Source organism: Coffea arabica, chromosome 7e, assembly GCF_036785885.1.
Source record: "Coffea arabica cultivar ET-39 chromosome 7e, Coffea Arabica ET-39 HiFi, whole genome shotgun sequence".
Classification (NCBI taxonomy): Eukaryota; Viridiplantae; Streptophyta; class Magnoliopsida; order Gentianales; family Rubiaceae; genus Coffea; species Coffea arabica.
In genome coordinates this window covers 10,310,192-10,330,734 of record NC_092323.1, presented here as the reverse complement: position 1 = coordinate 10,330,734, position 20,543 = coordinate 10,310,192, and the positions used below count along the sequence as shown (strand labels likewise).

Genomic DNA, 20,543 nt, shown 5'->3' with positions numbered 1-20,543 from the left:
GGGAAACACGTCGCCAATACCATGGGAAAGTACCAGGCATACAAAAACTGTTGGTGCAACACAGGTGCCAGATTTGTTTATTTGCCTTTGTGGTTTCTGCTGATGGAAAGGAACCCTCGGATGGGGTGTACCTTCATTCATGACATTGCACCTAAGAGCAGCGAAAATAGGAGAGATATGACTGTGAAGTCCATATAATATCCGCCAGGAATGTGCGACAATTGTCCAAGAAACAAGTGCTAGAAGTTGTTAAGATAAGCCCTAGTTCAAGCAAATATTGATCTATACCAACATAATAAAAAATATAGCATAATGCTCGTACACATTTTACACAGCCAAGGAATGAATATGCCTAAGCACCACTAAAGTTTTCGTCAATTTGGAAAATTGATAAGAAAAAATTAACAATAAAAGAACCAAATTGGTAAAATTACAGAGGGCCAGGGCTTCTCTCGAGTTCAACTCGATTCTCTTAGACTAGCAGGACCAAACGAAACAAGCATCTTGCCAAAACCTCCACCGGCAAACACCTTGAGAAAAAGCTAACAGTTACTGAAAACACAAAGCTCATCAAATAAAATACGAAAACACCGTACTAAAAAGCTTTCCAACTATCAGAATCTCTCCTTGGTGTTTGGCCTTCAAATGATGTCTTGAATGCATCGTTCCACCTATCAGAATCTCTCCTCGGGGTTTGACTATCAAATGATGTCTTGAATGGATCGTTCCAGCTATCAGAATCTCTTCTCGGTGTTTGACTATCAAACGATGTCTTAAATGGATCATTCCAACCGTCAGAATCTCTCCTCGGAGTTTGACTTTCAAATGATGTCTTAAAATGATCATTCCAACCATCAGAGTCTCTCCTCGGTGTTTGACTTTCCAATGAAGTCTTAAAAGGATCATTTGACCCAAAAGGATCAGCATCATCAAAAGATGAAAATCCCTGACCAAAATCAGAGCCTCTGGTGCTGCGCATGGAATCAAACCTAGCAACCGACTCACCAGGTGGGAAGGGGCCAAAGTTGTAATCAGAATCTGCCATGCTGCGGAAGGAGTCAAATCTTGCTAGGGAATCACGTGAAGCGGAAAGGCCATGATCATATTCAGAGTCTCTGGTGCTGCGCATAGAATCAAATCTTGAAAAGGGTAGTGGTTCGCGTGGTGTGAACAGTCCACCATCTTGCATATTGAATGAATCAAATCTTGAGAAGCTACTGTTAAAAGAGCGTTCTTCTGGCCCATCACCAAATTTTTGTGGAGAATTGCCTGAACTGTACATTGGTGTGCTTGGAACGGAGTCAGCAAAGCCAAATGGACTTTTCTTTTGGAACATGCTGTCTGCAAGAGGGGAGCCACCCACATTGTAACTTGGGGTGCTCGGTACAGAATCGAAAAAAGGGCTTTGCTTCGGGTACATATTATCCGCACGAGCTGTACTAGTTCTTATTGGGTTTAAGCCCCAGTCATCAGAACCAAATAAATTATCACTTTGCCTCTCAGAGTGTACATCCTGTAAGAATATTAAAGCGGTAAATAATGCAGCTTTTGGCACCCCGAATTATCTCATGTTCAACCAATAAATTAAAACTACCAAATATTTGATTTTGGGAAAGAAGAGATGTCAGATAAACTACAAATGAAGAAACTACGCTCATTGACTAGATCTTTTAGTCCTCATAAAACTTAAGAGCAATCTCACCAGCTGAATATGCCTGTTATGAACCTTTTAATCAACGAAAATAGAAACATGATTAAAAGACACTAAAGTAAACGATCAGATACCTTAGTTACATGAGTGAACTCTGATGCAGCATCAGTATCATATGATGTGTCAAACGTACCCCAGCCTGGTTCATCAAAACCTTTGTCCGGCATGAACACAGATTCAGTACCCCCATGTTCACTGCAATAGCAAGAGATATTGAAGGTTGATACTTCCACAAAACAGACTACAAGATAAAACTAAAAGGAAGTAACCAAAATCAATAAAGAGCAGGCTAAATGTGCATCATGAGAGACGATTGAACAACAATTTCAATTTTGGTGTATATATATATATATATATATATTTTAATTTGGTCATGCCCAATTTATCAAACATTAAAGCAGAAAGAAGAAAAAGAATAAGTTGGGGGGCTGCCACAGATTTGAGTTTTTCCATTTTTTTGGGGGGAGAGAGGCGGGAACCACATTACCTCTGGGTAGCATGGGGTGAACCATCATAACTGATATCCCTTTTAGAATAAGAATCTTCAAACTCCTTAGATTCGCTCTCAAGTGCATTAGTTCTTGCTGGACTCTCAGGTGGACTACTCACACTGTGCTCTTCACCCTGGGCATTCGCTCCATCATCCTCAGGTCTCTGATTGCTAGTGTTCCGTGCCTTCTCTGCCTTACCATCAGCATCAGCAGATGATTTATCAACCCCATTTACATTGACTGATGTTTCTTTCTCTCTCAATGAAGACTTGGGTTTAGGTGGGGCTACGACATTTTGCACATCCAGGGTGAGCTCTTTGACAAATGAAAACCCTGAAGTGTCAAAAAAACAACCAACCAATGAGTAGGACTCATCATTTGGAAATTACTTCAAGTGTATTGGATAGTCTGTTTTAGAGTCTCAAAGACGAGTACCCCATGAAGACATACTTCTAACGTAAGTGAATATCAACTAAGTACTAAAAATGACTTCTCAAAATTACCTTCATCTTCAAACTTATCCCAGTTTTCATCCCAATCAGCTGCTGCTCCTTGGATGCCAGGTTGCCAACCTTAAAGATAATCGAATCATGTAAAGCACTATACACAATTTATGGATGAATTCAAACACATGTGCAGCAGTGTAAAATATAAAGCGGAACAGTCAAAACAGGCTAACTGGAAACAGGAAAAAGGTCAACAATTTTTTCCAGATTCACATATTAACTACAATCCCCAACCTAGCTACCAAATACCAGTTGTACTGATACTGGATCTCAAGCGAAATCATCAACTTACAACTTTAACAGACAGAACCATAACATGAAAAGGCAACTATTTATAGAACAAGTATTAAGATCATCATAAAGAGAGATCTATCTACAACTTCCCCAGCTTGGTATAGAACATCATCAGCAGTTTCAGTCCTTTTATTGGTTATATTGGTTTACTTCAGCAAATGGCCAAGAAAAACTTAAATAACTTGAATTTTAACTAGCAAACTCGTGTTCTTGAACAAATTCAACAGGCAAACAGGTCAGCCTCAATAAAGAAAATCACATGCATGATTCTAGGAATAATAATAAAATTGGACATATTCATAAACAGGGAAGGGGATGCCAGAGGTGGGGATAACATATTTCCAAATAAATCAAACCAGCAAGGGCACTGACTAAGTTTTCATTTGATTAGATGTTGCAGCCATGAAATATCCACAATCATCTTGACCAGGAAACAGAATCATCGACTGAGGCAATAAGAGATATGCTATAACTCAAACTTTTTACACATAAGTTTTAAATCTACGTTTTGCTTGTCTAGCTGTAAAATAGGACTGCAACTCAGTATATAAATAAATCAAATAAAATATTGAAGATCAGCAGCAAGGCCAAGGGGAATTATGACTCTGAAAGTACCAAATGGAAGCTCAACTAGTGAGGTTGGTTTGGCACGTAATCCATAAGTTTTGCAACGTTCATTCAGTGATTTTACTAGCTCCTCAAGATCCAACTGGATACGATTAGCACGTTCCTGTGAATGCCAAAATTGGGATCAGAAAAAATAAGCTTATCTTATTAGCAAGAAACCTCTCTGTTGTAAAAAGTACCTGAATACTGTCAGCGCCACCATCTTGTTCCATTTTGACAATTACTCGATAAAGCTCCATCTTTTTCTCCTGCAAAGGGTTAAGCACAATATTACATTTGTAAATGCGCTTTATCAAGCAATATTAAGAATAGTACAATTAGATTTTAGAAGTTGAAAGAAACATGAAGAAGGTAATAACAGACACAAATGGCAGAAGCACTTAGCAAAAGAATCCAAAAAGCTACCTGAATGTCCCGAAATGTGGCCTCTTCTATTGTCAATTTGGATGCCACATCTCCCGCCTGCCTATACTTCTCTTCATATTTCTTTCCCAGTAACTCCACCTTAACAACAATACACTTCTCTTAGGCAAAAGCCAATGAAAACAAGAGAGAGTAACTGATTGCCACAATCAAAGGGACTACCTCTCGCTTATCAGCAGAAACCCTTTCAGTGATCTCATTCAGTCGATTGTCACATCGACTTTTGTACAGGATCTGGAATCAATGGAATGAACAGAATAGATGCCATTAATGCTCTTTCACCGATATCAATAGTGTAATATTTGAGTCTTGATATTGAAGAAGCCTCAACTATTAAGATTTTTATAATGTGTAACCCACTTCAAAACAAGAAATAAGACCAACTTAAATTATGACGATGGACAAATCAAATCTGCTCAATGTTCAGTACATAAATTTAAACAGACAAATGATGTCCAACAGAGGAGAAAAGATACCCACAAGTTCTTGCATCTTTGCATGATAGAACTGAATTTTCTCTCTAGCATCTAGTATCTCCTTCTCCAATTCTGCTACCTGAAATTGACAAAACAGAAGAATAATGTGGAAATTTTGCTTATCATCTATTATTCCAGGTGGCAAAACAGACCAATTTCATCGGAAACAATAGTCGGATTCAGTTCTTATATTGTTAAGATGAAAAGGGATGCAACTACATGAGGTTACAAATCCACATAGGTATTTCAGAGGGCAGAACCAAAGCTACAGATCCAGCAACTTCATCAAGCAAGAAACCCCCACCCCCCCCCCCACAAAAAAAAGAACAAAAAAAACAGAATAAAAATCAGATAACATTACATCTGCTGGCATATGTTCATGACTGCTGTGTACCCAAAAAGTAACAGAACAAGGAGATGGGCTAACAATAGCGTGTCATAGAAAAATCAAAACTGACCTTCTTTTCTGCATCAGACGCTTCCTGAAACTTTGCATTCAGTGCATTCTGTTCCTCTGTGCTAAGTTGATCCAAAAGATGCTTCTCCAGAACAGGAACTTTAGGTTTTTGCCGACTTGGGTGCATGGAATCGTCAGGTTGAGGAACAGGAACAGGACGAGGCGGCTTCCCAGGAGGCGGCTTCGTAGAATGTGGTTGCTGAAAAGCTAATACAAATGAAATGGATCATGGATCTAGCTAACATTGGATAGAATCATCTGTAATGCAAAAAAAAATAAAAATAAAAATAAAAGTGACTACCTGAAGTAGCTCTCCAAACTGTATTTCCTTGAGGTGCAACAGGTTGGTTCATGACAGGTAACATTGTCTCGTCAAACATGATACCACTTGGAAGCACAGTAGGAAGGGGCCGACCCTCCCTATGCCGTTCCATGAAATAGAGAGCAACGCAGAATTCTCTTAAGGAAAGCATACTGTCATTGTCTTGATCAGACAAGTCCCATACTTGCTTTAACACCTCTGAAAGACCAAGAGATACTAATATTCAACAAAAGATATTTAGCAAAAACGAATACCTTAATGACAGCACATAAGGGGAAAAAACATTCGAAGAATCAGAACCAAATTCGGCAAGAATAAAAGCCACATCAAAACAATTTAATTTCACAACTGAGTCACACCTTTTACAATAAACAGACAATTCAGACCAAAACTGACAAGAACAGAGGAGAAAGAACACTATACCTTAACTTCTTATGACTGAACCTCATAAATTTTCCTAACTAAAATAAAACATGCCCCAAAACCAAATGAGTTGAAAGGATTGTGCCAGATGCTACGGACAGTTCACTCAAGATATCAGTGTTTTAAAGGGCATATCTCAAGCAAAAAATAGAACTGAGGGGTTTTTAAAGGTTCAATAGCTTCTCACCAGTCACTGGTTATTTTTGCAATAAAATGAAATCGCCAAGATAGGATCTATTTGTAATCAAGGAATGTCTCATTTGAAAGACCACATCCATGAGTTACCATCCACACAACAATCCAAGCTTTATAGGAGAGTGATAATCAAAATTAAGTCATGGAGATAATGCACCAGTTGAAGTTAGATGATCTTTTAAAACTAAGAAATGGTGAATTCATGGACAGCAGATAGCACAAGTAGATTCTACACACTGAACCTGTAAAGTAACATTGCTTCATACAATCACCGCAAGCCACAAGCAAGGACAACACTATAGAAACAACAAAAGAAGAAAAATTCATATAAACATATGTGCATGTGTGCTTGTGTTTGTTTCTGCATCAAACGAAGCCGTCACACCTCTTCGCAGCCCCCAACTGAGGAAAAGGTTGCGAGCCTGTTCACCAGTGATTTTTCCATCTCGGTCAGTGTCCACTTGCATAAACACTTTGCTGTATTTTTGAATATCAGACTGAGTCATCCTTGGCCAACCTGCAGAATTTACAGCTCCAGAAGGCAATGCAGGGGATGCTTGTGTCAAAAATTGTTGGTTTGGCTTCACTGGTAACTGTCCTTGATGGTGTTGACTACCCACAGGAGGTTGTGCTCCCAATGAAGTCGGAACAATGGCAGATGAGACAGGTAAGCTACTAACACCAGCTGTAACATTGGTAGAATCAAGGGGACTAGATGTAACTGCAGTTTGCACTCCCATAGATGTTGGAACAATTGCAGATGATACAGGTAAGCTGCTAACACCAGATGTAACTTTGGTAGAATCTTGTTTTGTTTGAATAGGTGCAGCTGAAAAGACATCACCAAAAAGTGAGTCTGGTGCATATCCATTAGAAGCCACAGCAAACGCTTTGGAATCTTTCACTTCCACAAGGTTACTGACTGAAGTATCACTTGGTTTAGATGAAGCAGGTTGCAAGACAGAGGCTGCTTGTGCTCCAGGTTGTGTAGAAGGTGGTAATCCAGATGCAGCCACTGCAAAACTATCCTGCCCTACAGGTCCCACACTTCTATTTGATTGAAAAGAAAGTCCAGCCTGGGAGACAACATTGTTTTCACCAAGGGGTGGAGAGGAACTTGGAGGATTAGAAACCGGCACGATACCTCCATGATGAGGCATTCGTGGACCGCCAACAACTTGTGGAGATTGAAAAGTAGCACTAGGAAGTGGGGGTCGAGGCGGCCTCATAACTTGACTTTGCTGAGATGTAAGTCCCTGCGAGGCCCTGATGCCAATAGTTTGAGGTGGCACTGCAGCAGTAGCACTTTGTGGTGGCACAGCAGACCCTGCTGTAAAATTTGATTGAGTGCCTGGGCTAGGTGTAAGGTTAATTTTGGGAGCAGGAATTTTTGCTGAAGCTGGACTATATAATGCAGCTTTTACTATATCTGGTGTCAACTCTCGTTTACTTTGAGCTACTGTAACAAGCTTAAGAGCATTATAAAATTCTTGACGACCAAGGAAGCCAGTTCGATTTTGATCAGCAATCGTCCATATCTGCGAAAAACCACAAAAGTAGTCATTTCAAATATGTAACGTTCAAATCTCAAAAAGCAGCATATGAACTGTAAACAATTCTATTTCATGTAAACAAAGTTGAAAATAACAGAAATGTAGTATCACTAAACATTTGCAAATATATACATAACAAACTCATTCGCAATTTTAAATTCATGCCTCATTAGAAAAAGAATTAAACAACAGCAGTACATTTCGACAAGACAACAGCATAATTGATTGGATAAAGGACAAAGATCTTATATTAGAAATGAGATCCAATTGTTCAGATGGAAATCACCCAAAAAGGTGCTCAAACCTCAATATCATTAATGGACTGGCCCTGCCTAGGCCATAAAGCAGAACTAAATGCAAATAGAAATAAAACTGAAATTGACCTGTTCCTATTATTACACTTCAGAAAAACGATCTGATTAAAAGAGGTAATTACAGGTCTGCAGTCTGCAGTTTGAGAATCCAAATCACTAACTGGAACATGGCAACCAAACAAAAATGAATGAGTAAAATTAAGTTAAAGTTACATTAATAAAGAATGCTCCTTGAGACACAGAACACCAGATCACTGTTTGCGCATTAAAAAAATAATAATAAATGTAGCATGAAAAGCGAACACAACTAGCAATTATCACTTTCACTACCTTAAACTTTCTAACAAAGCATGGGCATGATTATGCACCATGAACCACATGGTGAAATAACAATTACTTTGGTATATATGAGTCTTTACATACTAAATACACATTTTGGAGCATGGTTTTGCACCAGGTGCAATCATAAGCACATTTCACACTCGAAAGAAGTCAGCGATAAGTTCCAGCACTACTAAAATAAGATAACATTTTGCTAGTCCTTACCTGTTCCCGCTCGTAAATAAGTAACAAACTCAGTATTTACCTATTTCTCTCTTCCATGATATTGTGAACAGACAAAGGACAGTATTTTAGCGATGTATTAATAGTGGTAGTCCTCTATTTAAAATAACACGATGGAATACTTAAGATTAACTTTACACCATTAACACAAAAATACAAAAATTTGAAAAATGAAACTGTAATTAACATTTGCAAGAAAGAGAGGAATATGTAAACAATAGTGTCGTATTGATTTTTAACAGGAAAAAAGCAGGTGCTAGCAAGAGTATTTAAAAATAATGAGGGACATTTACATACACAATAAAATAAGCCCATACAAGCCTCTAGGACTCTCTGCATATTAGAGTTTTACCTAAGACAAAACCATCAAAAGCTGATAAAATCACATGAAATCCTGAATATTAGTCACATATCAAATATTGCCAACTGTTACATGAAAGTATACACATCTATTAAACAGTTATATGCTGTTCAAAATAAAATCTCGTGGAATCAAGCATTACATAACCTTATCATACAGTAATGCTACATAATTCACTTAGACCGAAAGTGAAATCAGAAAAACATGCATGTCTTAAGCAAAATCTCTGTGTCTGCGGGGGGGTGGGTAGCTGGGCACACTTGTGAAAAGGAAGACATATAAAGAGATGAACAGAAGAAGATATTTGCCACCGCAAGGGCAAGAGGAGCACATAACTAAGTCAAAGGCACCTATTTCTCTGTTCCATTTATTGCAAACCTTATATCGACCAAACAAACTTATCCTACATGTAGCATCAAGCAAAGACTATTGCGTGTTTCCTTTTCTTTTAGGAGGGAGCAAGGTAAGCAAGATGCATCCCTTATTCCCTTTCCATCCATGCCAACATTTGTGGCTTTAACAATCTGGAATTCACCACTTTGAACATACTACTATTTACGACTTTCAAATCCACAAAAACCATTCACCACACCATTTACATCTCCCATCAAGGACTAAAAATATGAGAAAACAAAAACCAAATTCAGAAAAAGGGTAAAAAACCACAAATTTCAAGCTTTAAGGTCTATCTCCAAGAGCGCACAAAGAATCCACGCTGCCATATTCCATCTTTCTTGCACCATGTGCATCTCGATATACTCCTTATTAGCACATCTCTCTTTTTCTACCTTTCTTCCTTTGTTCCTTTAGGGATGACAGCCATAATTTATAAAAGATTGCAACTTATCCCAGTAGCCTAACCACCTATTTCCCGAGCTCCACTTCTGTCAAAGTAGCTACGAAGCTGAAAAATCACAGTTAACCAACTCTCACCCGGTTCTCACATTCAAGAACACAAACTTTACACTTTATACTAAAGCACGTGATTTTACTATGAAATACAACCACTAAGAAATACACCAAAAAATAACTAATTTTGGAAAATTACAAATAAATAAATAAAAGAGCAGCAAAATTCAGTAAATTGAGAATGGAACAAAACATAAGCAGTAGTAGGGAAGTAGTACGAACCTGAGCGAGTACTTGTCGAGGTAAATTTGTGGCTTGAAGGAAGGAAACGGCCTCGCTTCCACTGATCCGACCATCTTGATCCAAATCTGCTCTCTTAAAATATACCTCGAATTGATCCATATTCGGAGCCTGCGTTTGACTCTGCGCCATTTTCCCCAATCGAATCGTCACCAAAAATAAAAAACAGCTCAATTCGATTCCGAAGATCGAGAAGGATCTACTCAATTAGAATCTATGCAAATTCATTTCTCCGCATAAATAAAAATGGACGGAAGCAAGGGTTTAAACGATCCGACGACACCGTCCCAACAGACGGATGATGTAATTGTGAATTGATGTTGAAAGACTATATACTGACGGCGGAGCGCCGCCGTTGGTTGGCCGGCGATGGAAGAGGGGATTGGTTTCTTCTTTTTTTTTTTTTATTTGGTGCTTTCGATGGGGAGCACAAATCACAGTGCAATGGTGAAGGTGCGTGGTTTTTATTTTAATATTTGACAATTGACGGAAAGATTTGATCCAGGCTGGGGGTTTGTTTTGGATTATTTTCTGTTTCGGGCGAGGCGAAGAAAAATAAAAGGATCTAGCAAATTGGAGGAAATAATGGTGGATAGATTTACAGATGTACCCCTGGTTCTGATGGGGGACTGATGTAATGGGTGGCTGGTGGGGTTTCCTGTTCGATGTGACTGAAGGGATGTATCATGATGCATGCATGAAATCGAGTTGTACAAAGGGGTAGTGTTGGAAATTGGGCTTGGAGCGTAGGAGTGTAGGACAGCCTGTTTATTGCAGTATTTTTTTTTTTTTGTGCAGTAGTGGAAATTTTCATATGGATTCTTGCAAATGATAGCGATTTTAATTTACTAACTCAAGTTCCGTTTGATAAAACTGAATCTGAATTCTGAAATCTAAATACTGAAACAATTAATTTGCTGAATTTTAAACACTGAAAAAAATTTATGAATGTCTGAATTTTAATACTAAAACTATTTATACTGTTTGATAAATATTTATAACTGAATGCTTAATAAGGTAAATTTGACAATTTTGCCCTTATATCTTTTCATCCAAAAAAGAAATAGAACCTATGATTTAATTAGTTAAAAATGTTAGGTATGAAAATGACAATATTTATTTTTAAATCAAATTAATATAAAAGATAAATTATATTATATGAGAAGTGTGGAGAATAAGTGAAAGTCATTCAAAAGGGAGAAAAGAGAAATAGAAAATCATTAGATAGAGAATATTAAATTGCTTAATTGTATAAGAATTTTAAACACAACTAAGAAACAAGGGTAGATTTGGTAGATAAGATAAGGTAGTTGAACTAATTCTATTGATTCTTATCAGAATTAAGCATTCAGTTAGGATTCTTGTGCTGAAAAAAATACACAAAAGTTCAACACTACTTAACAAGTTCAACAAATGGATTTTCATTTATCAAACATTCAAAACATTTGAATGTCTGAAAAAGTTCAGATTCAGCACTTTTTATGTTATCAAATAGACTCTCAGAGCTTGGACGGAAGATTATTTGGAACAACAATTTTCTGTAACGATAATATATCACTTCTTGTTATGTAATTTATATCAGTTTTTTTAGCAAAAATTAAGTGGGATTGAAAAAATGTAATTTATATCAGTTTTTTTATCAAGAGAGCGGTGGGAATGAAAATTTTGTATGAGATAAAATGATTAAAATTTTAAAAAATAATTATGAATTGACTTAATTTTGCAACTAAAAAAGTTTCTCCAAAAAATTGTCTATCCAAATACACTCCTTGGTTTGAAAAAAAAATAAACTCCTTGGTTTTATTAGACAATTAATTTTGATTAAAGAAGGGGTACTACCTACTACTTCAATATTGAAAAAAAAGGACATAAAAAAAGAAATGATTTTTTCTGGTGAGCACTAGTTAATACAATTAAATTACACTTAATAAATCATTGGAATACGGACAATCACAAATATTGAATCCCTTAAATAATTTTTCAAATTAATCACGTATTTTCAAAAATTAATACCTAAAATCTCTTTTAATGATAAATTGCCAAAAGTGATTGGCAAAAGTGTTAAATTCGACTGATAAAATTGCCAAAAGTGAGGAATGGTTTTGCATATTATTTAGCAAAAATTTGGGCCAATGGTTCTTTTGGTGGGCGTTAAAAAGAAAATGGTCTGGTTCAGTGTTGTCCTTAGCGCTATGTCGTGGACTGGACTTGTTTATTGTTTGGACTATTGCTCGAATTGTCTTCTATAGTCCAACTTGCATAAGATCAGCCCATGCGTAGTCCACTTAAAGTTTGTCAGATCAGTCGAGAGTAATGGTTAAAAAATTAACGAGACAAGAAATTCTCAAATGTGAGATTACAATAAAAAGATGGAAGAGTTCTTCTCATCAAGGAGGGTTTTTAGAGTTGTTCTTATTGTCAAGTTCAGAATTTGAATTCTGGATCTGATAGTTGGAATGAGAAAGGTGTGGAGATATATGAAAAGGTGAAAAAATAAAAATAAAAAAAAAAGATGAAAGAGAGAAACAAATCACTATTTAAGTCTTTTTTTTTTTGTCCTTTGAATTGACAGGTAGATCAAACAAATGTGGAGATGGTGGGGAGAAGGAGAGGGAAAATGGACAGCGAAGAATGGAAAGAGAGGTGGTGATAGCGGCGGTGACAGAAGTAGGAATGGTAATAGAGGAAAAAAATGAATCGTAATTTTTTCTAATTATTATTTTTTAGTATCTTTGATTGATGTATTCAGGTGTTTTTGAGATACATTTAGAAGTGTTATCTTGGATTTATATCTGAAAAACTAGTAGCGTATATATAAAACCTAATCCAAACAGAGTAGTTGTAGCATAAAAATATGGCATTTTCTTCTTAGTAATGCCACAGTGGCACCAAGCTTGAGAAGTTCCCCTTTAGCAATTAGTGCATAACTATGCCCACTATCGTTGTTCTTTTTCTTTCTTTTGCACAAAGTATAGGTTGATAAAGGATGAGCAATAGATTAAGCCACACAACAGCAGTTATTAAAAAATTCCTTAGCACTAACTACTCCAAAACTGCCTTACCTGGAGTATTTATCACTAATATGAACAAGATGAGCTTTAAATTATTCTTAAACTTTATCCAAGTAACACGTTTCCAATCGTCATTATGGCTCAAGGCCCCAAGTGTAAAAGCTCAGGACCGCTCTGGCCGTGTAAAAGCTATACACTTCAGCTTCAACACTATCTGTGACTTGACCTTCATGACTCGAAATACAAAAATGTCAATCATTGCAACGCTACGCCCTTTTTAGGATGAGGACAAAGGGCTAGTTCCAAACAATAATAATTTGGATAGTAGATTATTGGATATAACTTTTAAAATATATATATATTATAGCACTTTTTTGACATAATATATGTGAAATAAAACAGATGATTAAGAATATGTTAATGATACAAGTAAATAAAAATTAAAAAATAAATTACAATTCAAACAAATTCAATGATGGCTCAAAGTTTTTAAATGCAAGGATGAATATAACAACTTTACGAAATTTTGATACGCATAATTATATATAGAATTCACGTAAATAATAATTGATTTTAACATATTTGCTTAATATTATACAAACAATTTACGATGGACTACAGAAGGTGTTATGTTGTTCTGGTATAATTGAACAACTAATTGTTCATTCCCCCTCCCTTGGGGTGAGTGGCTTAAATGGACAAATAGTTTTAGACGGTTCAATATAATTACCGAGGATTTATCATGACCTTTAAACATCTGGAGTCACACTCTTGGGTTTGTTTGGATTGCAAGATTTTCAAATAATAATTTCAGATTTTGTTTTACTTGCATCATACACACAATTTTCAGCCTTTTTTTTATCTCTCATATATTACATCATAAAAAAGGTACTACAGTAATTATTTCAAATAACGTCCTTTCCAAATAAAATAAACATTTCAAATAACTTCCTATCCAAACAAACCTAGAGTGTGTTTGGATTGTAAATTATTTGAGATATTTTTTATTGTAGCACTTTTTGTGATGTGATATATGTGAGATAAAAAGGTAATTGAGAAGATAAAAAGATGTATTGAAAATTGTAATGATGATGTAAGCAAATAAATTTGGGCAAATAATCTCCTGTCCTAGTCTGCAATTGGCCTTTAAAGTTATTTCTTTGTTTGTTATTTAATGCAGTCAAGGATGATGTTGGATATTTGAATTGCTATTTTTTGAGAAAAAAATTAATATTTTTTATAAATATATTTTTTATCTTTTATACATCAAATCGTCATAATATTTTTTTTTATAAAAAATATGTTAAAGATAATAATCTAAACGGGATCTTTTATTTGATACTTGACTCAAGCGGAGACTATACATTAAATGCTAATTAAGGGTTGGTTCTTGAACTAATCCAACTAATTCCGGTCAAGGTTCACCTTAGTCATTAAATATCGAAGTTGGGTTCAACTTGCTTCAACAAGCATAAACATATTAAAAACAAATTAATTGAGTTTGGCTTGCCCACAGAAAAAGTGCAATCAACCTCAACACAATTATTAAGCATGATTAATGGATCAAGCCAAATTTTAACACGACAGAATTAGGCTACATTACACTAGTGTCGTCTGTCAAATACCGCAAATGCACGAACCTATGAAATACGGGGTAGAAGTAACTGTACTCAAAAGATGTCAATCCATGCTACCTAGGAAAAAAAGAAAAAGAAAAAGAAAAAAAAAAGTTAAAGGCACAAACTCCACATCAACAATCTTTTATTCGTTGCGTGCAACAAAATTTTCTATTTGAATTCGCTCTTCAGCATACATAGATTATCATTAATGGTATAGTATCCACCTTAATCATTTGTTTTCCCAATTTAATTAAAGCAGATGGCGGTTGGCTAAGGCATATCAACATCTTCCCCATCGATTACTCCACCCCAACTAATAGACCTGTTTTATGCCGCCATCAAACATACACAATTTGAGTTTGTTTGGATAAGAGTTTGTTTGGATGATTTATTTGAAATAATTACTGTAATTTTTTTATGATGTGATATATGTGAGATGAAAAGGTGATTGGGATGATAAAAAGGTAATTGAAATTTGTGAAATAAATTATTTTGTTTTAAATTATCTCAATCCAAACCGTTACGTAATAAAAAAGTTACATGACGTACCAAGAAACACATTGAGAATCGAGTTTTATGTTCAAATCTAATAACGTCATCGAATACTTGTTTGAATTAATATTTCGCTTGTATTATAAATATATTTTTAATTCATTTTTTTAATATATTTTTTACCATCTTTTTATCTTATATATATCACATCACAAAAAGTATTACAGTACTTATTCTAAATAATATTTCAAAAAATACTCTATCAAAACATTAGTTGAATACAGTACTATTTAAAATATTATATGAAATAATTATAACAGTATTTTTTTATGATACGATGTATTTGAGATAAAGAAATATTTGAAAAACTAAAGAATAATTGAAAAGCTTGTTTATGATGCAAGTATGATTTTTTTTTAAATAATCATATATTTAAACAAACCTAAAAGAAATCCAATCGTTTTATACCTCAAGCTTACATAAAATTCACATGTATAGTATGGACTTGTTCTCAACCGCTTCTGATTTTGTCTGATTGATTCTTAAAAATCGAATTTTTAAAATTAACTTATGTGTTCTCGTTTGCCGTTAGAAAAACCATTTTAATGAATGCATAGGTATTCTTAAAAAAGTTGGAAAGCTAATTTTGACAAGTTAATGACCAAATAATCCTTATGTGCCAGAAACTTAGAAATTTGTGCTAAATGAATAAATTTTTAAATAATTAATTACTTTATTTATAAAAATTAAATGTAATCATTGAGTAAATTATAGAGATTGGATGAGAATTGGATTACTACATCTGAGAATTAAATTAGTATGAGAAAATTGGATTAATATAGGAGAGATTAGTATATTTGAGAATTGGATTAATATAAAAGAGATTGGGATTAGTACTGGAGGAATGAGAGATTGGGATGAGGAAGAATAGGTTATCTGACTTGTAGACACTTTAGTGATTATACTAAAATTGTGAGGGTATTTTTATTTACACAACAAAATAATCTAGAATCAGAACCATAAAACAACCCAAACCTGATTATGATTTTTAGTTTTTTTCGGACCAACAAAAATCTAAAATCAGATTTCTAAAAGGAGTTGAGATTTTTAAAAATCAAAAGCTAAAATCAGATCCAAAAAATTAGTTGAGAACAAGCCCTGTATGTTGCCAACAAATTTCCTTGACACTAGCTCTTTAGATAGTAAAATCTTAGGATAATTCTGTTTGGAATGTAATTTTCTAAAACATTGCTCTTTAGAAATTCTCCAAACATGTTTCTCAATTGTTTGTAAAACTCTTCCAAATAAATAATTTTTTGAGCCAAGTCCAATTTTCATGTCTACAAATAATCAAGGTAAAAATATAGAAGTATTTTACAATCATAGATGCAAGGACCATAAAAAGTAGACTTCCCACATTAACCCAAAATGGGTAAAGTCGGAAAGCAAATTCAACCCCTTCACCCTGATTTATTTCCACTAAAAATTATAAAAATAAAAAATATGTATTAGAAAAATGGGAAAAAAAGAGAGAAAAAACAAGAGCAAAAACAGGAGAAGCCTTGTGTTGAAGGCCACATGCCATACTAAACAGTTAACTCGCAAAGCAACATAAATCAGTTCTTTTCCTTCTTTTCAGTTTCCTCTGAATATATCTCTCCCACTTTTTTTTCAAGTCTTTCATTCCTTTCTAAATTATTTTCTGATTTTTAGCTTGCTTCAGCTTCATTTCTGCTGTAATTTGGAGATAAGAAGGCGAAGAAGATCAATTTCTGGAGAGATCGGCTTTTGCATTAAATTATATACATCGATCAATCATGTCTTGTTCTTCGTCGTCGGCGTCGGAGGATGAGGATGAGGGAATTGACTCTTACAGAAAAGGTGGATACCACGCGGTGCGAGTCGGCGATTCGTTCGCCGGTGGACGATACATCGCTCAGCGTAAACTCGGCTGGGGACAGTTCTCCACCGTTTGGCTGGCTTATGATACTCGATCATCTGTACGCTTTCCGTTTAATTTTTGAGTTAATTTGCATACTGTAGTTTTTAATTCATAAACTGGATGACATTAGAATTATTTAAATGGAGATCACCGTGTATGCTGCTGTAGTTATGAAAGTAATTTTTTTTTTAATTATTGTGGACTGATTTGATTCGGAATCTTTGTGTTTGCTGCCAAATTCGGAAATATACTATGAATTTATTATTTGAAATGATCAGGTGCTTATATGACAATATGTTATCCAATTTTTCCTTTTCCTTATTAATCATTTGATCAGAGAGCTGGATTCCAGTTCTTTTATTTTGTTTTAAATATTTTAAATTCGTCTGGCAGGCAGTCGTATCTAAATTAGGTACAAAGGCATTAGTAGTATCATTTCTTAAGCTTCACTGAAGATTTTAATGCATGCTGTGTCGGTGTTTCACCTGTGATGCGGCTTAAATGCTTAATATCTGAGCTAATTTCTTCTTGGATTTGGAAATGTGAGCTTAAAGGTCCTTAGCAGTTGGAATAGCTTTGAATTACGTACGAAGTTACTCGTGCTTGTGGTTGCGGACTAAAAGTTTCCCCCTTCCCCCTTCCCCAAATGTGTTTGATGATCATTTGAAATTGTTTTCTAGCATTTATCACTACCACTGGTTGCTGAGGATTTAAACTAAATATAGTCATGTAAATAGGCATCATGAAGTAGTTTTGGTGCTGAAGCCTGAATTCTTGATAACAAGTTTTTAATTGGATTAAAGTGGTTTGCAAATTCGGTTTCTTGTCAGTCTTAGCTAAAATGGACAAATGATGATAGAATAATAAAGTCAATATTGTCATTAGTTGGCAGCCTGTTAGTTTCTATTTTTGAGGTAATGCACAATGTGTATATGTTGAGGAGCTCTGAACCATTTCAACTTGCCTTGCATAATGGTATGTTTTAGATAAACTTTTGGTAAATTCACTTGCCTATGTCTAAAGTGTCCTATTTATATCAGGTTGGATGCTTTTCTGGTGCTGATCATTGTTTTTCATTTTTTCCATCCTTATACAGAGATATGTTGCTCTGAAGATCCAAAAAAGTGCTCCACAATTTGCTCAAGCTGCTCTCCACGAAATTGAAATTCTTTCTGCTATTGCTGACGGTGATGCCTCTAATAGCAAATATGTCATACGCTTAGTAGACCACTTTAAGCACGCAGGCCCAAATGGACAGCATTTATGCATGGTCCTGGAATTTCTTGGTGATAGCTTGCTGCGGCTGATCAAATATAACCGCTACAAAGGCCTTGAGTTGAATAAGGTTCGGGAAATATGCAAATGCATTTTGACTGGACTTGATTACCTTCATAGGGAGCTTGGAATTATACATACAGATTTAAAGCCTGAAAATATTCTCCTGTGTTCTACCATTAATCCTTCCAAAGACCCAGTTAAATCAGGAATGACACCCATTCTTGAAAGGCCAGAGGGGAACCTAAATGGAGGTGCAGCAATAAATCTTGTTGAGAAGAAGCTCAAACAAAGGGCAAGAAGAGCAGTGGCTAGGATATCAGAAAGAAGAGCTTCAATGGGTGGGGTAGGAACAACCCCCAAGCCAGATAGATCCCTGGATGGAATCGATGTCAGATGTAAGGTCGTGGATTTTGGAAACGCATGTTGGTCGGATAAGCAATTTGCCGAAGAAATTCAAACAAGACAGTACAGAGCTCCAGAAGTCATACTTAGATCAGGATATTCTTTTTCTGCTGACATGTGGTCATTCGCTTGTACTGCTGTTGAGCTTGCTACTGGTGAAATGCTGTTTACTCCAAAAGAAGGACAAGGTTACAGTGATGATGAGGTAGTGGAAATATTTTGACTTCATGCATTGTCTTGTTACATAATCCAATAATTTAAAAGTTTTCTTCCTGCCTGCATGTGAGGTGTTAAGTTTCTTGGATTTCTTTAGAGGCAAAGAGAAAATGAGAACAAAGGATGAAAGTTTGCTTCTACACGAAAGCCATATTGGTAGTTCAATGGGTTTTTTTGGTTAATAAAAACATCTTGTCATGGATAACCTATGGTCTTGATCTTGGTTGTTTTTTCTGCTTTTTAAGAAAAATTCTAAGTACACATTTTTAAAACTCAAGCTAATTTAGAGGTAAACACCTCGATGCTTTTAGTAATGCCAAAGGTTAAATCTGCTGACTTGCACATTACCACTAGGAGCCCAACGATTATCCAGTGATTTCTCACCACTTTCAAATCTCCTTTATTTTAAGCTAACATTGCGGTATTTCTTCACTATTGATTTATCATCTGAGTCTGCATTTTTATTGTTTATTTTGCATGCAGGATCATCTCGCTTTGATGATGGAACTCCTTGGTAAGATGCCTAGGAAGGTGAGTGCATATACTGCCTCCTCTCTCTTGGTGAAAACCATTGATAAAGAAATCTAATTTCTGATTTTATTTTCTGTTCCAAATTTATTCTTGAGACAGATTGCCACTGGTGGGGCTCGGTCCAAGGATTACTTTGATAGATATGGAGATTTAAAGAGAATCCGAAGGCTAAAATACTGGCCACTTGATCGATTACTTGTTGATAAGTACAAATTTTCTGAGACAGATGCTAAAAAGTTTGCAGAGTTCCTTTGTCCTCTTTTTGATTTTGAACCAGAGAAGAGACCAACTGCTCAGCAGTGTCTACAACACCCATGGCTAAATATGGACAATCCGACAAAAAATGAGGTGAAAAGTGAGCCTACCATTGACAAGGTGAGTGTGGGGATGAGAAACCTACAGATTAAGGTGGGTAAGTGAAGTAGGTGGATTGGTTTGGTGGTTGCAGTACCTCTTTACATCCGTGTCTACCAGTATAACTATTCCATATGGTTTATTTTTGGGTTTTTTTGAAGTCGTAATAGTACCTGATCTTTTTGTTGCCTAAGATGTAATATAGTTAAGAATTTCCACAAGGAAATGATATGCATGAAGATTGACCTGGATGCTGATTTATGTAGCACAAAGGCATTCCAGATGGTTGTCACCTCTGTCCACAAATTTGGTTAGCCTTTAACGTTTTTACTTACCAGGCAGCCTTAATTGTGGCTTACAGAAACTATCCCCTTCTTGAGAACAGGAAGCTGAACAACTACTCGATATCATCATATGACTACACTCAGTGACAGATTATCTGGCTGTGCAAGTATTCTTTGATTTTGACGTTGAGTTCTTGCCTTGTATCTCAAATATATTGGAGGAACTGGCAAGTGGAAGACAATGATTGCCTGATGAGGAACCTGAGCTGGCAACTGGAAGAAGTGGAATGTTGAGATGGGAAGTGTAAGCTTCTTCCGCTGTTGCGTTACTGAAGTGGTCCTCCGGCAGTTGAACAATTGGCCTGTGGTGTCCTATAATGGGATCGCAGCTGCTTGCTTTGCCTTCACGATCAACTTTGTTTTTTATGGATGCTTAGATATCTCAGTTATGGAAAGACATTATTGACTCGCTTTTGGGGTGGTCCGGCTGCTAAATTTCAACTAATTCATAATTTGTACAAGTGCTGTATCTTTGGGAATTTGAAACT

At 35.7% G+C, this 20,543-nt stretch overlaps 2 protein-coding genes across 2 annotated transcripts; one reads left to right on the top strand and one right to left on the bottom strand.

Annotated features, from left to right (window-relative positions):
* Positions 1-265: 265 nt before the first annotated feature.
* LOC113701887 (uncharacterized) lies at positions 266-10,417 on the bottom strand. The gene is made up of 13 exons (XM_027222771.2): positions 9,849-10,417; positions 6,311-7,463; positions 5,287-5,505; positions 4,987-5,192; positions 4,533-4,607; positions 4,215-4,286; positions 4,035-4,133; positions 3,809-3,877; positions 3,618-3,732; positions 2,706-2,774; positions 2,199-2,535; positions 1,786-1,906; positions 266-1,513 (listed from the first exon to the last, which is right to left on the bottom strand). Exons 1-13 carry the CDS (start codon positions 9,996-9,998, stop codon positions 596-598), a joined length of 3,603 nt encoding a protein of 1,200 aa, XP_027078572.2. The 5' UTR covers positions 9,999-10,417; the 3' UTR covers positions 266-595.
* Positions 10,418-16,654: 6,237 nt separating this feature from the next.
* LOC113702033 (uncharacterized) lies at positions 16,655-19,962 on the top strand. Its single transcript, XM_027222968.2, has 4 exons — positions 16,655-16,988; positions 18,027-18,815; positions 19,310-19,357; positions 19,457-19,962. The coding sequence occupies exons 1-4, from the start codon at positions 16,806-16,808 to the stop codon at positions 19,775-19,777; spliced, it is 1,341 nt and encodes a 446-aa protein (XP_027078769.1). The 5' UTR covers positions 16,655-16,805; the 3' UTR covers positions 19,778-19,962.
* The last annotated feature ends 581 nt before the right edge of the window (positions 19,963-20,543 follow it).

Bases quoted from the DNA above. Each gene is read 5' to 3' on its own strand.
- LOC113702033 (XM_027222968.2), top strand. From the start codon at position 16,806: ATGTCTTGTTCTTCGTCGTCGGCGTCGGAGGATGAGGATGAGGGAATT. The intron at 16,989-18,026 runs GTACGCTTTCCG...ATCCTTATACAG, and splicing joins CTTATGATACTCGATCATCT to AGATATGTTGCTCTGAAGAT. The intron at 18,816-19,309 runs GTAGTGGAAATA...TTTTGCATGCAG, and splicing joins AAGGTTACAGTGATGATGAG to GATCATCTCGCTTTGATGAT.
- LOC113701887 (XM_027222771.2), bottom strand. From the start codon at position 9,998: ATGGCGCAGAGTCAAACGCAGGCTCCGAATATGGATCAATTCGAGGTA. The intron at 4,608-4,986 runs GTCAGTTTTGAT...TGTCAATTTCAG, and splicing joins CGTCTGATGCAGAAAAGAAG to GTAGCAGAATTGGAGAAGGA. The intron at 1,907-2,198 runs GTAATGTGGTTC...TTGCTATTGCAG, and splicing joins TCACCCCATGCTACCCAGAG to TGAACATGGGGGTACTGAAT.